A 16,853-nucleotide genomic window follows, 5' to 3' on the forward strand; every position below is an offset into this window, starting at 1 on the left:
GCTCCCCACCGAATAAGGCTAATAAAGTAATGATTCAAAAAACACAAATGCTTGATCAAGGGCCCGCCCGGCCTGATCATAGCCCGGCCCGATCATAGCGGGGTAAAGTGTCGGCCCGGCCCAGCTCATGGGTTGGGTCGGTCCAGTTCAGGCTCGGGCAGAGAATCTAAACTCTAATCCATGATAAACACTGACCTACCACCAAACATTACATTTGTGTTGAATAAACGCTAATATCTCTTACCTCCAGGTAGAAACTGTCCACCTCTCGATGTTACCAACACTCTTTCCATGAATTCATTTTTTAACTTTCGGCAAAGTGATCTCTCATGTTTTTCCAACACCCTCCAGCTAAATGTCTCTTCTTTTCCCTTCTATAAGATAGATAGATAGTTTTATTGTCATTGCATATCTCTACACAACGAAATTAAGATGACATCAATCACTCACTTAGCAGCATTACGATAGAAGGATAAAAAGTGACACTGTCAGCAACAGTTAATAGATAAATATATAGTATAAAAATAGAATAAAAAGTATTAAAACAAGAATAAGAAAACCAGTACATGTACAAACACAGTATGGTTCAAGTCCAGATTAGCTTAGTATTTCAACCTTTCAGCAGCTCGTTTATGGCCCTTGGTTTTTCATGCGGTTTGTCAGCGCCCTCATGACCCTGAGCCTGCCTGAGGGAAGAGTGTCGAACAGGATGTGGCCAGGGTGTGTCCGTGGTGGATCTGCTCTGATGCTTGCTGCTCTTCTCTGCAGCCTACTGGAGTAGATGGCCTCAAGGCTTGGGAGAGGTGCACCAATGATTCCCTGGGCTGTTTTTATTACCCGCTGCAGGTCTTTTTTCTCCTCAGTGGTGCAGCTGGAGAACCACACTGTACAGCTGTATGCCAGCACACTCTCTATTGTGCACCTGTAGAAATGTGTGAGGAGTGTCCGCGGGAGCCCAGTGCTTCTTAGGGTTTGCAGGAAAAAGAGTCTCTACTGAGCTTTTTTCCCTTATCTCTTTGGTGTTCACTCCCCAGGCCAGATCCTCTGCCAGATGCAACCCTAGGTATCTGAAGCTTGGGACCTGTTCCACCTCCTCTCCATGTATCTCAACACTGTCATGTCTTTTGTTTTTACATTTCCTAAAATCAATTATGATTTCTTTTGTTTTTTTTTGTGTTGAGAATTAAGTTGTTTCTGCTGCACCATGATACCAGTGATTGGACCTCCTCCCTGTAGGCGGTCTCCTCATTGGTGGTTATGGGAGAACAGTCATATGTGAATAGTGAGTAGAGGAGCGGACTGAGAACACAGCCCTGGGGAGTGCCAGTGTTGAGGATGGTGGTGGATGAGGTAATATTTCCAAGTCTGACATGCTGGGGTCTGTCAGTGAGAAAGTTCTTAATCCACTTACAGAGGTGAGAGTCCAGGGGCCTATACCATGAAGCTGGTTTAGGTGGCTAGCCAGCTATGTTTCAGTTTAGTTTCCACCAACCCTGGGTTTTAGGTACTATGAAAGTAGCTCGGCTTTAATCGGTGTTCGTTGCCATGGTATCTTACGCTGCACGGCTAACCTGCTCCGGGGCAGGTTATGTTCTGGATTCGAGCTCTCAGTCAGAAGTTTGACCAATCAGCGGTGAGCAAAGAAACATATAGGTGACGTAATTAATTCCCAGCTTCTGTTCTCTGTTACAATCATTGCAATGGCTTCACCTTTTCTTCCAAATCCTGTGGACATCTCAGCGCAAATTGTTAGACGAGCACTTCGTAGAGAAAGAGTTTTTAGGGACAGACAAAATCCCCTTGACTTTCCTGATACTTACTTGTATGAAAGATACAGATATTCCGCGGAAGGAATAACTTATCTTTGCGAACTTCTTGAGCCGCACATAACAAATGTGACTCGTCGAAGCCATGCACTTACTGTACCGCAAATGGTATGTATTGCATTGCGTTTCTTCGCAAGTGGTACATACTTGTATGCGGTCGGTGATGCGGAGAACCTAGGGAAAAACACGGTTTGTCGAAACATTCGCAAGGTGGTCCTCGCACTGCAGGGGTACACAAATAGCTTCATTGTGTTCCCTGGACATTTATCGACCATGTCCATAAAAGAGGGATTTTATAAAATTGCCGGTAAGATATATTGATAAGGTGACATGAACAAATTTAACCTTTCACAATCTTTTTTTTTTTCCTTCAAAAAGCAGCTTGCACTTAGAGCACTTAAGTTTTATACAATAGTCTACAGTAGCTACATGTTAAGAATGTTTTTTAATATATATATATATATATATATATATATATATATATATATATATATATATATGTTTGTTTTTTTTTCTCATATGAAAGGATTCCCTAGAGTCATTGGAGCAATGGACTGCACACATGTTGCAATCTCCACAGCTCTAGGAGAACATCAGGCAGATTATGTGAACAGAAAGTCCTTTCACAGCCTTAATGTTCAGGTAGGGCTACTATATATATGTGATGATTTTTATTTGCAATTTAAATACATCTTTAAATGAATAGTAACTAACAGATTTCATCTGCAGATGACTTGTGATCATGAATGCATGATCACAAGCTTGGATTCCAAATGGCCTGGCTCAGTGCACGAGTCTATGTTGTGTCAGCGCTTTGAGGAAGGCAAGTTAAATTTGGTACAGTACAAAACATGTTAAAGTGTTTATTTTAATTGTGACAGCAAAACTTTTTTTTTTTTTTTTCCCATTTTCTGTTCTATGACAGGGCTTTTTGATGGCCTGTTGGTAGGAGACAGGGGTTATGCATGCCAGAGGTTTTTGCTAACCCCCTATCCTGACCCTCAGACAGGGCCACAAAACCGCTTCAATGTGGCCCTCAGTAAAACCAGGGTCAAGATCGAGATGACCTTTGGCATCCTAAAGGCACGTTTCAACTGCCTTAGGCGCTTAAGAGTGTCACCAGAGCGGGCATCACAGATAGTGGCTGCATGTGCCATTCTGCACAATATAGCCACTATCAGAAAGGAGCGAGTACCACCACAAAACCAGCTACTCCCAGATGAAATTGACCCCATCACACATGACCACCCAGCTGGCGCAGCTGTCAGAGATGCAATCACAACACAATATTTTACTTATTAAAAACACATTCACACTGCAGATAGGTCTCAAACTGTTGTATTGGTCATGTGGCTGTAGGGAGGGAAAAGAGAGCAAGAGAAAGTTATATTAATAAATATTCATGGTGTTCACACTAAAGGGTTACTTGATTAAATAACTTAACATACTGAGATCTGTTTTTTTTTTCCAGCTGATTGATCTCCAATTTAATGTTTTTTATTTGGAGCCTCCTCAGCTCACAGTCCAGCTCCTTTAGTGAACAGTCTAGTTCGAGACTCCTTTTGTAAAGGGCCCTGACTGAGTCCGTTTCCACCTGAAACAATTCCACCACAAACAACCATTACAAGTTTTCTGGAGGTTAATCAAATCACGTGGCATGACTTTTTACAAACAGATAATTTTTGTCAAGGGTGTAAATATTACCTTGTTCACATTCCTTCTGTAGCCCATTGAGGTAGAGGCCTCAGTTTCTGGGTCAGGTTGTGAAAAATCCTACAATAAAAGAGATGTGTAAGGGCCAGTCACTTAATTATGTTAATTATGAAACATTCAAGTGTGTGCCATAATAAAAAGCCCATGCTGGGCATTCACCTCAGCAACTGTCTCAGAACACACAGACAGAGTGTCTTCATTTGCTTCACCCTAATAAGTAGTGATGGCGAACTGAAGCTTTCTGAACCACTGAAGCTTTCAATCCAATTGTATCGAAAAAAGGTTCAATACTCGAAGTTTCAGAGCTCTCTGAGGACATCTGGTGGTGAAGTTAAGGATAGCAATGTGTCACAAACTGTTTCACAGATATTATCCATGAATGTCTTTGAGTCGAAGATGAATACATTTTTAGTATGAATTCATGGATAAATAAATAATGACATAAATAACTAAGCCTATTTGGGACTTTGCATGAGTAAAAATGTAATTGCCTTCTCCACAAAAAAAAAAAAAAACCCCATAAAGTTAGGATTTTGGTTGTGTTTGTAAACAAATACATCAATTTGGGAGGGAAATGAATGAAGAACACATTGCACACACATTTCTGTGATTATATTGAGTACGTAGCCTAGACTAGAGCAACTTTCTACTCGCTCTAAACTCTTTTATAAACTTTCTACTCGCTATAAACTTACTTGCCATAAACTCTCTACTATAAACTCTCTACTGGCTATAATAATCGCTATAATAATCTCTCTATTAACTAACTTTCCTGACTGTTGACTCTTCTACTGCAACAACCCACAAAGACGCACCCAGTGAACCGCTTTGAATTCAACTTCGAAGCAGTCACGTGGGGGGGGGGTGAAAGGAAGCTTCGGACGTCACTGGTCACGTGATCATCACTGGTCACGTGATCATCACTGGTCACGTGATCATCACAGGTCACGCGATCATCACAGGTCACGCGATCATCACTGGTCACGCGATCATCACTGGTCACGTGATCATCACTGGTCACGCGATCATCACTGGTCACGTGATCATCACTATCACTGGTCACGCGATCATCACTGGTCACGTGATCATCACTGGTCACGTGATCATCACTATCACTGGTCACGTGATCATCACTGGTCACGTGATCATCACTGGTCACGTGATCATCACTATCACTGGTGACGTGATCATCACTGGTCACGTGATCATCACTATCACTGGTCACGTGATCATCACTGGTCACGTGATCATCACCATCACTGGTCACGCGATCATCACTGGTCACGCGATCATCACTGGTCACGCGATCATCACTGGTCACGTGATCATCACTGGTCACGTGATCATCACTGGTCACGTGATTATCACAAAACCAATCAAGCTCCGATACAAAGCTCATTTCTTTGATACATGCCTCGAAGCAGAGGGTTCACGGGTAACATCACTACTAATAAGTAAAAGTAGGCCAATGTAAACCATAACTGTTATAAAGAAGGTTATGTTCATGGTGTTCTGTCTGCTGCATACTGACCTCTGTGTGGGAGACTGTGTGCATGTGTGCTGGCTTCAACAGGGACACTGTATTTCACTCTACTGCAGAACATAGAGTCAGCCATATTTAACCCTTTTTTAAAAATTACTAGTAATGCATTGAACACACATACCCAGTGTCACTTGCGTCGAGGAGCCAGCACCAGGGTCAGATTGCACAGCACCTGAAACCCCATCCATAACTGGCCGCCCCTTATTATTACTCAAAGCCAACTCCTCCGCCACAGTGTATTCTGCAGGAGGTGGCCCTCCCCCAGTTTTCCAGATTTCAAATTTTTTTCTGTTTGCTGCAAAGAAGTGTTTGTGATTAAAATGTTCACAAAAATAATAAAAGGTTGTGGTAAATACTCACCACTTTGAATTATATTTTTATATTTCGTCTTGATCTGCTGCCAAGAACGTTTGGAGTTGGGGTTGCATCTAAAAATCAATTAATATTAATCTTTCTTAGGATGTCAAAGCCAATACATTCACATTTTACACACATACATATATAGCATATATGAATACACACATTTTCATTTTGTTTAATACATTTTTAATATGATTAGCCTATATTCATAATTTTACATTAATGGCCTATAGAATGTATTTCTTTAACTTACGCATTAACGCAATCAGCAATCTTCCTCCAAGATTGTTTTCTTGCTTTGGCAGCAGAGACGGTATTACTGCGTGCTTGAAAAACATTTTTATATTCTTCATATTTCTGAAGAATAATTTCTTGCTCCTCCGCGGAAAAATATATTGCTCTTGCTCTATCCATATCGAACGTGATTGGTTGTTCGGTACTGACGTCACTCTTTTATGTGCACGCGCGCGCGGAGTAATCAGAGTTTAAAGATCAAAGCCTGGGTTGACAGAGAAAGTTGATGAGCTGTGTCATGGTACCAATAAAGCCTGATTGCATCAGTTTGGTTTTGTCAACTCTAAACCAATCCTGCAACCCTGAGTTTGTTCAACTACCATCATGGTACAGGCCCCAGGCCAACTAACAGCAGTTTGTTGACTAGCTTGTTGGAGTTGATGGTGTTAAAAGCTGAACTAAAGTCAACAAAAAGCATCCTGACATAGGTGTTGGGGTTCTCCAGGTGAGTGAGGGCAGTGTGACTTGCAAGTGAGATGGCGTCATCGGTGCATCTGTTGGCTCTGTAGGCGAATTGGTGTTGGTCCAGATTAGCTGGAATGAAGACATTGATGCTGTTCAGTACCAATCTCTCAAAACATCTCATTATGACTGGTGTTAGTGCTATTGGTCTGTAATCATTCAGGCATGCAACAGTTGTCTGTTTTGGAACAGGAATGATGGTAGCAGTCTTTAGGCAGGTAGGAACTGTAGCCTCCTTCAGTGACCTGTTGAATATGTCAGTCCAAACAGCTGCAAGCTGGGGAGCACAAACCTTTAGTGCATGTCCTGGGACCCCGTCTGGTCCAGGTGCTTTCCTGATGTTAATGTTCTGCAAAGTCCACTTGACCTGGTGCTGATATAGTATGATTGGTTGCTCATCCCCATGAGTGCTGACGATGGTCTATCCTGCACTGGCTCCATCCTCAAAGCAGACGAAGAAGTAATGTATAAGAAGTAATGTTAAGTGGTTGTAACGGCATTTCACACCTGAATGTCCAAACCAATAGGGTGGTGTCACAGCTGTAATTGTTTTATCAGATTAAAATGAAAAGTCCAAAAGTCTGGACCAAACGAGGTAGGTGTGAAAGGGCCCTTGATACTTCCCTACTGAATCACATGAGATCCATACTGAAAGATCTTATTGAGGTTGTATTTTAACTTGTTCAGAATCAGAATAAAACAGAAAGAGGTAGCTTTAAATATACTGTACATGATATGAACATAAATTAATGTAATGAAGGTCCTCTTCATTACTAATATTTGTCATCATTCAAATGATGTAGCTCATATTATGTTATTGGTAAAATGAAATAAGAAACACAGGCACTCAGTTTGCTAGTTTGGTTACCTAAACATGTGCAGTATGGTATCATCTTTGTCTGATTAATTGAATGCAGGTTAACTGTTGCTAACTGTGATGGTAAAATGTTTGTGTTCAAGTCCCTCACCTCTGTTGTGTCTCCTCTCCAGGGTGTTCGGGCTAAAAGAGTCCCCAGGGTATCGAGCCCATCTTAAAGGTTCCGGGAGATACCATGTCTCAATTAGTGAAGGGGTGTTTGACTACCTTGATAAGTTGTTCAGTATGTTTGATTGCACTAGGTAACATAATGCAACTTTACAACTATCTTAAATACTTTACAACTATCTTAAATACTTTACAACTATAAACCCCAATTCCAATGAAGTTGTGACGTTGTGTAAAATGTGAATAAAAACAGAATATAATGATTTGCAAATCCTTTTCAACTTATATTACACTACAAAGACAAGATATTTAATGTTCAAAATTGTTTTGTTTTTTTGCAGATATTCACTCATTTTGAAATCATTATTCAACATACTATACTATGACTTTTAAAAAAAAAATTATGACATACAACTTTTTATTACGTTTTTCACTTACTATACTTTCACTATTTTTGACATTATATACTTTTTTCAACATTTTCTACAGTATAATATGTCAGAAAAAAAAATCGAAAAAAGTCATAGTCATCAAAATGAGATTGAAAATAAAAAAACTAAAACTAAATTTAGTTTTAAAGATTTTTCATTTTAAAGGCATACTACATAACTTTTCCCTCTTCGGTCCCCCTACAGGTTGTCTCAGTGAAACTACAGCCGCTCGAGCTGTAGTTCGAATGCTGATTATTCCCACCAGTGTAGTCAAATAATATTTGTAATTTCTTTTTTTTTTACTTCTAATTTTAATAATGAATAAAAGTATCCTCCATAGAAGACAAAGTGAAGACATGAGATCATCTTAATGCTCAGCTTCTTATTTATTGTCACCGTACAGCAGATAAAGATTCACATTAGAGTTTCAAACCTCCACCAAACATCAACTGGCTGTCCTGAACTACAAAGATCTTTTTATACTTTTTATTTTCTTTACTTCTTTCTCTCTTTTAGACTCGTGTTATCAGTTCATGCAGTGATTACCACCTGATCAGACTATATATGTGTTTCCATTTAAAGATTATGGGCCCTACTTTCCTGCTGCAGCCGCCCAACTGGAGACACATCTGACTTTTCTTCCACGTTGCAGCGAGCTGCGACTGCTTTAAACCATCACAGACAGTAACAAGATTTACAAACATCAGTTGGTTTTCTTGTGCTGGTGCCCAGTTTCAGGAAAATAAGACCTGTTGTGAGATTAAATGATTAATGACAGAAAGAGAAAGAAATCAGAAGAGATGAGCTGATATTGTGCTGTACGTTGGTCCTGGAGAACTACAGCACAGGACGGATCTTCATGCTGATGGTCTTCAGGGAGTAGTTATAACCTTTCCAATGAAACCACTCCACTCCAACATAAGAGACAGTGCTGTCAGCCCCCCAACGATAAACGCCGTTCGGATTTGCATAGTGACAGTTGTTGTACCAGAACGCCCCCAGGTATGATCTGGCACAGTTCCCTGCAGAGGAGTCCTGGTCTTTGTCGAAGGTGGTGAACTTCTGTCCATTGTGATAACTCAGGGAGTCTCCTACAGAAACACAACAAGTGTATAATCACAACATTATGATACAACTAACAATGATATATATATTTGGGGTGTATTTACTGTATATTAAATACCACAGTCTTCTTATCTACCTATAGTAAATATAACTAAATAATACAACTACTGAACTAACAACACTGGACTGGTGAGGTTTAATGTTTATTATGGTATATATATTTAATTAAAACAATAAATCTACAGATTGAGTTAGCTATAACATTTTTTTCGGTACTTCCCCCTTACCCTAAATCTGTAATAGAATAAACATTTCAGATGCAAAAATGATTCCAAACCTATTTATCCTATTTACTCTGAACATTTTGTTATTTATTAAAAACATTTTACACTCCACACAAAATAAACCCCTCCCTCTCCCGTCCCTACAACCTATTAAATCAAATATTTATTCATTTCTTAACTACACTGTAACTTTTATTATTTGTATCTTATTCTATTTTGGCCTTTTTAATTTTATCTTTTTATGACGGTTTAAATTTATTTTTGTTTTATGTAAAGTTTTATGTAAAGCTTTTTTACTGAAATGTGGTACGTGTATAGAAACATAAAGTTGCCTCCAGCCTGTCAGTCAGTCACCAGAATCAGAAAGAACTTTATTTCCAACTACGTTTTTTACACATACAAGAACTTTGTCTTGGTGTTGTTGGTGCATGTCACATTCTCTAAATGTAAGACGGATAAGAAGAATATAAACAACATAAGTACAAATATATAAACACAGTATGTATTAATAAAGATAATAAATAAAATGTAAAATAAAATAAGTAGAAATGAATGCTACAGCAGAGAGAGAGTACAGTGGCATGAGGAGCCAGAGGTGGGGTGTAGAGAGAGTCAGGGTGGGTTCCAGGCCTTGTTGGTAAGGCTAGTGGTAGAGGGGAAAAAACTGTTCATGTGGCATGAGGTTTTGGTCCTGATGGACCTCAGCCTCCTGCCAGAGGGGAGTTGCTCAAAGAGTTTGTACCCACCAGGGCATAGAGAACCCTGTTCTGCCTGTCTGTCTCAGAGGAAGTTTAACCACACCACGACCCATTTCCCCTCACCATTATATTATATTGCTGTGTGGAGTATTGAAAAGTGTAACTGCACTCGCGACCACTTTATCGGCATTGACATGACTCCCCGTGACTTGAACAAAGAGTCGTATTTTGGTCTGTTTGAACCTCATCTCTGCAGACGGGTGAATCGGCACTGAGCCCTGCAGAATCAGTCATCCGTATTACCGCCGTAATTCGGTCGGTACCTTAAAAAGTTCAGGATACGGTACCCAACAATAAACCTGATAAACACTCAAATCATTGACAATGATTGTTTGCTCTTAAATTTCTTCATTAAAACAGAATTAGATAAAAATATGAAATCATGTGATTCATGAAATGTAAACAGAGGACTGATTTGATTTCTCAGCAACTCATTTAACTCTTTGTTTAGTTGTTTAAGGACAAGTATGTATCATGAACCAATGTCACACTCCACAACATTAATGGCTGAAATTCTCGTCCTTAATGTGGAAACCTCACCTGCTCCTCCATCAGTGAATCCAGAAACATTCAGTGTGTATCCAGAGGACTCAGTGTCGATGGAGAACGAGGAGTAACGAGCGAACGTTTTGTTTCCTTCAAAGTCCTCCATGTCGACCAGCAGCTCGTACCTTCTCCTCTGAGTCAGGTGGTAGAGAGACTCCAGACCTGAAAACAAACAAACATTTAGAAACAGTTTGATGAAGTCATGACTGTTAGTTTGGTTTCATTCCTCACCGAGCCAGTACTCTCCAGCAGCGATACCAAAGCCGGTCTTGTATTGATCCCAGCCCCTGTAGAAGTTCACCGTGCCGTCCATCCTCCTCTGGAACACCTGGGGGGGACGGGATGGGGGGTTAACTAGCTAAACACACAAGATATCTGACAGATCATGTTTCCAGACAACAATGATTTTACTGGGATGTGATTTATTGTGAAGGAACTACAGGAAGTGTTGACTTCAGTTAAAATACTCACCGTCCACCGTCCTCCTTCTGAACCCATGTCACAGTACACCTACACACACACACACACACACACACACAGACACACACACACACACACACACACACACACACACACAGGTATTAGTTAATGTGATCCTTTAACTAAAACTAAAACTGTTCTACTACTTCACCCACCAACCAGAATTAACACATAGGAGACAACATAGCCTATGTTCATTTATTAACAGTAACGATTGGCCTGTTCAGCATCTTTGGAGCTGAAACATTTGAACTTGACTGGAAAGCTGTTTTCTTTGTTCTTAAATACAAATGTGTCTGACAATGTGTCTTTTCTTTGTGTTTTGGCTCAACAAGTGACACATTAAAACATGGATTCATAGCTATTTTAGAATGTTATTATTTATTTTATTTTTAACTGATATGGTAGGAGGGGGGGGGGTGTGATAAAGCTCCGCCAGAGTGCCAGAATTAGCCAAAAGACTATTTTACATCTGCTGTCCCTGGACAGATAGTACAATGTCACACCTAAAAACACAAAATGATTATAATAGTACAGTAAAATTAACTATAAATGTAAAAATTTTAAAAATGACAAAATCAACATATAAACAATATGCATACATAGTATATACATAGTTGGTGCCAGTGGTCTTCTAGTTTCATATGATACAGACGGATCAATTCTGGACAGAGCCTCTTAAAAGATGAACCTCAAGATTTAATGAATTGATTGTTGGAACATTTAAATAAAGATTGATTTCATTGGGGAAATCAATTTATTTTGAATCCAGCCCTAATCTGTTGTATCAGAAGCATCAGTCAGAACTTGTAACTTCACATTATTATCATCTGAAGTTCAACCTGCGTCCCAGAGAGGATGAAGTGTACCTGGACAGCATACGTGGCTCCGATGGGATAGATGGTGTACACTCCACTGGGTCGGCTGTTGTCATTATTATAAATGTGACTGCAGTCCAACGGCAGAACGAGCTGCTGGCAGCTGGTCAACAGGGGGGCCAGCAGGAGGAGGACGACTGAAACCAGCTGGAACAGAAGAGATGTTGTCATTTAGTTTGATCAAGAACACATTTCTGACTTTGGCCTCTGCAGCAGGATCAGGGAGACTCTGCTGTCATCGACGCATTCTGTGCTGACATCGTACTCTGTGGCCCAATCCCAAAGTCTCTCAGTCTGGCTTAGGGTTGTTGCAGACTTCATCAAAGGGAATTACCCACAGTTCAAAGCGTTGTGACGTTTACCGCGGAGCCATAGGGAAATACGGAAATTACAAAGGTAAACAGCACGACACACGACCTTTCTAAGTAAATCTTGAAAAACTACTCTTTTAAAAACAAACAAATAAAAAACATTAATAATTAATGATAAGAAAGGTGTAAATTCGTTTTTGAACCAACCTGTTGTCCAGCTTTTAAAACAAGAGTTTGAAAAAATTTGGAATCAGGCAGCCGTCTCCTGTGCCTTGGCCGTGTGAAAAGCAACAAACTTAAAACGAAAATTCCCAAACCAACAAGTGTCAGTAATACCTTTGTTATTATTTGACATTTATTTATTTAAGAGGAATAACCCCTTGAGATGAACCATCTCATTTTCAAGGGGGTCCTCGAATCCAGATACAGAAATTAACATTGACCTTACAGCGGCAGTCAAACAGAAGAAAGGAAAAAGGAAAAAACAAAAACAAAAAAACAACAACAATAAAAAAAACACAACTTACTTTACGATAATGGTAAGTGCAAAAAATATATAATACATAATTCATGCAAACAAGACATTCACTCATACAAGAGTCTCCAAAGGTTGCTCACTCTTCCCTCAACAAAGAAACACATGAAATACATGAAATATATATGTACCGAAAAACACATCCAGACACCAATAAACACGTATAAACATGTATGCACACATAAATATGAGAGACTAATGCACCATGCTTAAAATAGGTTTAATTTAGTCCAGTTTAAGGGTATCAACACTATTAGTGATAACCACTGTAGAGCAATAGTAAAGTAAAGAAAAATAAAATTAAAAGCAATTACATGTATTTTGAAGATGTTGAGCTAGGGCATTTTTAAACATTGGAAAGGAAGTCAAAGAGCGAATTGAAATTGGAAGGTTATTTCACTCATAAAGTGCTTTATATTGAAATGCATATCTTCCTATTTCTCTGTTGATTTGAGGATGAGAAAATGGATTTGTTTATTGTGTCGCAAATTATAAGATGAGCTGAATAAAATTAGATATTGTTTTAAATAAGAAGGATAGTCCATATAAATGCATTTAAAAATAAATTGTAACCAATGAAAACGCCTTCTATCTGGTAGGGTCAGCCAGGACAGTTGATGGTACATTTCACAATGATGTGTTCAGTAGGGGCAGCGGAGAATAAATCTACACAGGCTATTGTAGGCAGTGTTAAGAGACTGAAGGCAGGAGGCTGTAGTATTTTGGTATACGATATCAACATAATCCAAAATTGGCAGTAAAATTTGAGAAACAATTCTTTTTCTAACAGGAAAATTAAAACAGTTAATTGATTGGTATAAAATTCTAAACGAGCAGTTGAGCTTATTAGTTATATTATGTACATGAGTGCTAAAAGAAAGATCAGAGTCAAGTCAAAGGCCAAGATACTTGACCTGCCTAGTAGGATTTACGGGAGTTTGATCAAGGAATGTAATTTTTAGTGAATTTTCAAATGAAAGATTCGGCTTTTTTTGAAAAAGCATTGAATATGATTTTGATTTATTAAGTAAAAGCTTGTTGGCCAATAGCCACCGCTGGACGGAATCAAAACCATTTTGTAGTGTAGTGCTGATGTCATAAATATTAGGTTTGGAACAATAAATGACCGTGTCATCAGCATAAAGTTGAATATTGCATTCAGTGCAGCTACGCGGAAGATCATTGATAAATATCAAAAAAAGTAAAGGCTCGAGAGAGGAACCTTGAGGAATTCCTCTGTCAATACCAGTGAAATTAGAGATGCTGCCCCCAAAGGACACACACTGACGACAATTGTGTAAATAAGAATTGAACCAAAGCAAAGAAGAAGTAGACAGACCAACAGAGTACAATTTGTCTAAGAGTAAATAATGATCAACTAAGTCAAATGCTTTAGTAAGATCCAAAAATAATGCACCTGTACACATACGATTATCAAAACTTGAAAACACATCATTGGTAAATTTAAGAAGTGCTGTAGTAGTTGAAAAATGTTTTCTAAATCCAGATTGGCATTGAGATAATAGGTTATTGTCAGATAAATAATTTGATAATTGGAAAAAGATTGATAAAGGAAATTTACAAGAAGAGAACGAAAAGTTGAAAGTGAGGCCAATGGCACTGCTAGTACATGAGAACCAATTTTAATGAACCTATTCTCAATGCCATCTGGACCAGCACCACTGATAGATGGCCCTTTGCACATCAGCTGGGCTGACCTCTGTAAATAAAAAAGATCTGCCTGGCTGGAACCAAGGGGCCAGATTAGTTTGAAAAGTAGAAGTCTGTACTTGTGGTGCTAGGGAAAATGCAAACTAAAAGAATTAGCAGTGGTAGCTGGATCATCTATACTTTCATTATTCAGGTTCAAATTAGTTGTAGCCCGCCCAGATCTCCCAAGTACATTATTAACCTGTTTCCAGAATCGTCGTGGGTTTTTAAAATCATTCGTTAGACAATTTCTGAAATAATTTGATTTAGAGTTTCTCGTTTGCATAGTGCAAATGTTCCTTAATCGTTTGTATTCTTCCCAGTCAGCAGTGTATTTTGTACGTTGAAATTTGTACCAAGCCCTATCCCTCTGTTTAAAGAGATTAATAAGGTCTCCATTTACCCACGGTAAGTGACTACCTTTAACTTTAACTGTGGTCCAAGGAGCATGCTTATTTATAACATTCTGAAGCTCAGTATATAAAAAATGCCATGCATCATCAATAAATGGAATTAGATTGAGCCTATACCAATTAATTTGTTGCAAATCATTAATTAATTGGTCACTATTGAAGAATTGGTTTGCCTTATCTTGATAAATTTAGGAGGGAGACGTGATAATTTTCCAAATACAATTACAAAATACAAGAGTCAGGTAGAAACCCAGATTTAATTATTCGTTCAGGGTGAGAAACTAGGGCCCAATCCAAAATAGATTTAGAGGTAAGAGTAAGTCTTGTGGGCTCAGTTATAAGTTGAGTCAAGTTTAAGCTATTAATCATATTTCTTTCAATAAGTGTTGATGAATGAAGCCAATTAATGTTAAAGTCACCCATGAGTATCATTTCCTTATTAGAAACTAAGGAAGATACAGTAGATGTTATGGTTTTGTACATTTTCTGTTTTTTGTATTGTACATTTTCTGTTTTTTGCATTATTCTGTATATTTCTGTTCCCTGTTGTGTCGTATCTTGTTGTGTCTAGTCTCTGTGTTTAGTTTATTTCGTGTTTCCTGTCTGTTGTTCTGGTTTCCTGTTTTATTTTGATAGTCTGTTTTCTGTCTTGTCTTGTCTAGCTTTACTTTGTGTACTTTTGTGTTCCCCAGCCCTGGTGTCACCTGTCTTGCGTCTTCTCGTTACCTAGTTTATTTAGCCCCTGTGTTTCCGTTGTCTGGTGTCAGATCGTTTTGTATCCCCCTGTGTCAGTTTGTGTGTGTCCGCGTCAGTCAGTTTTCCGTCTCTCCTTTTTCTCCCCGGTATTAGTTTTTGCCTGCAGCTCACAGGACTCCCTTGATTTGTTTTTGTTTTTTGGAGGAAATAAATCTGAGTTTCTACACTGCTCCTGCCTGCCTGTCTCTCTCTGCGTTTGGGTCCTTTTTCCCCCTGCTGATCGCAACAGAACGATCTGACCAGACATGGACACAGCGGAGAAGCTTCTCTTTAAGAAGAAGGTTTTGGAGTTCGGCTGGACCGTGCAGTGTCTGCGTTGCTCTGCGCCGGACCAGCACCCCCCTCTTCTGGAGAAGCTCACCATCCAGCAGCAGTGGTTTTCGGAGAGACCGTGGGTGAGTCACTTTGTTCCCCAGTTGGAGGTGATTAAGCACTGGCTAAATCACTTTTTTCAAGCCACCTCCAGTGACTCACCCACCAGCCTGCTTCCTACCCAGTCAGCGTATGCCCCCAACCACCAGCCGTCCTATGAGGGTACCCGCCTGGCTGTTTTCTCTGGGACCCACGGAGGTCGCAGACGGGGAAGAGGAAGACATGGCTCCCGTCACAATGCCCCGCTCTTCACCCCAGAGTCCTTGTTCCCTAGCGTCCCTGAGCTGACGTGCACCCCTTCTGTTCCCGAGCTGACGTGCAACCCTTCTGTTCCCGGGCTGGCGTGCAGCTCTCCTGACCCTGAGCTGGCGTGCAGCTCTCCTGACCCTGAGCTGGCGTGCAGCTCCCCTGACCCTGAGCTGGCGTGCAGCTCCCCTGACTCCGAGCTGGCGTGCAGCTCCCCTGACTCCGAGCTGGCGTGCAGCTCCCCTGACTCCGAGCTGGCGTGCAGCTCCCCTGACTCCGAGCTGGCGTGCAGCTCTCCTGACCCCGAGCTAGTTAGCAGCCCACCTGAATCCGAGCTGGCTAGCAACCTCCCTGAGCCCCGGCTAGCTAGCGATCCCCCTGAGTCCCTGCTAGCTAGCAGCCTCTCAACTTCCCCGCTAGCTAGCAACCTCCTTGAATCCGGGCTAGCTAGCAACCTCCCTGAGCCTCGGTTAGCTAGCAACCTCCCTAAATCCAGGCTAGCTAGCAAACCCCCTGAATCCAGGCTAGCTAGCCACTTTCTTGAGCCCCGGCTAGCTAGTAGCCTTCCCGAGCCCCGGCTAGCTAGCAACCTCCCTGAGGCCCAGCTAGCTAGCAACCCCCCTGATTCCCTGCTAGCTAGCATCTCCCCTGAATCCAGGCTAGGTAGCAGCCTTCCTGAGCCCCGGCTAGCTAGCAACCTCCCTGAGCCCCAGCTAGCTGGCAGCTCCCCTGAATCCAGGCTAGCTAGCAGCCTTCTTGATCCCCGGCTGGCTAGCAGCCTCTCTGAGCCCCAGCTAGCTAGTAGCCTTCCTGAGCCCCAGCTAGCTAGCAGCCCTCCTGAATTCAAGCGAGCTAGCAGCCTTCCTGAGCCCAGGCTAGTTAACA

General features: G+C 40.6%; 2 protein-coding genes across 3 annotated transcripts in view; one reads left to right on the top strand and one right to left on the bottom strand.

Annotated features, from left to right (window-relative positions):
- The first annotated feature begins 1,426 nt into the window (after positions 1 to 1,426).
- On the top strand, positions 1,427 to 3,128 carry LOC116057986 (putative nuclease HARBI1). The gene is made up of 4 exons (XM_031310590.2): positions 1,427 to 2,133; positions 2,353 to 2,468; positions 2,556 to 2,649; positions 2,752 to 3,128. The coding sequence occupies exons 1-4, from the start codon at positions 1,701 to 1,703 to the stop codon at positions 3,126 to 3,128; spliced, it is 1,020 nt and encodes a 339-aa protein (XP_031166450.1). The 5' UTR covers positions 1,427 to 1,700.
- Positions 3,129 to 7,981: 4,853 nt separating this feature from the next.
- The window catches only part of LOC116058009 (microfibril-associated glycoprotein 4-like), a 51,580-nt gene continuing 42,708 nt past the window's right edge, over positions 7,982 to 16,853 (bottom strand). For both annotated transcript variants that reach the window (XM_035997298.1, XM_031310627.2), the window contains exons 2-6: positions 11,617 to 11,772; positions 10,739 to 10,777; positions 10,499 to 10,595; positions 10,262 to 10,429; positions 7,982 to 8,705 (exon numbers count right to left, since the gene is read on the bottom strand). In XM_035997298.1, coding sequence (XP_035853191.1) covers positions 8,452 to 8,705; positions 10,262 to 10,429; positions 10,499 to 10,595; positions 10,739 to 10,777; positions 11,617 to 11,772 — 714 coding nt within the window. In that variant the 3' untranslated portion in view covers positions 7,982 to 8,451. The remainder of the gene's footprint in view (positions 8,706 to 10,261; positions 10,430 to 10,498; positions 10,596 to 10,738; positions 10,778 to 11,616; positions 11,773 to 16,853) is intronic.

This window comes from Sander lucioperca, chromosome 22 (assembly GCF_008315115.2).
Source record: "Sander lucioperca isolate FBNREF2018 chromosome 22, SLUC_FBN_1.2, whole genome shotgun sequence".
NCBI lineage: Eukaryota > Metazoa > Chordata > Actinopteri > Perciformes > Percidae > Sander > Sander lucioperca.

Excerpts from the sequence above, each read along its gene's own strand:
- LOC116057986 (XM_031310590.2), top strand. The coding sequence starts at position 1,701 with ATGGCTTCACCTTTTCTTCCAAATCCTGTGGACATCTCAGCGCAAATT. Across the intron at positions 2,134-2,352 it reads GGGATTTTATAAAATTGCCG|GATTCCCTAGAGTCATTGGA; the intron begins GTAAGATATATT and ends CTCATATGAAAG. Across the intron at positions 2,650-2,751 it reads GTGTCAGCGCTTTGAGGAAG|GGCTTTTTGATGGCCTGTTG; the intron begins GCAAGTTAAATT and ends GTTCTATGACAG.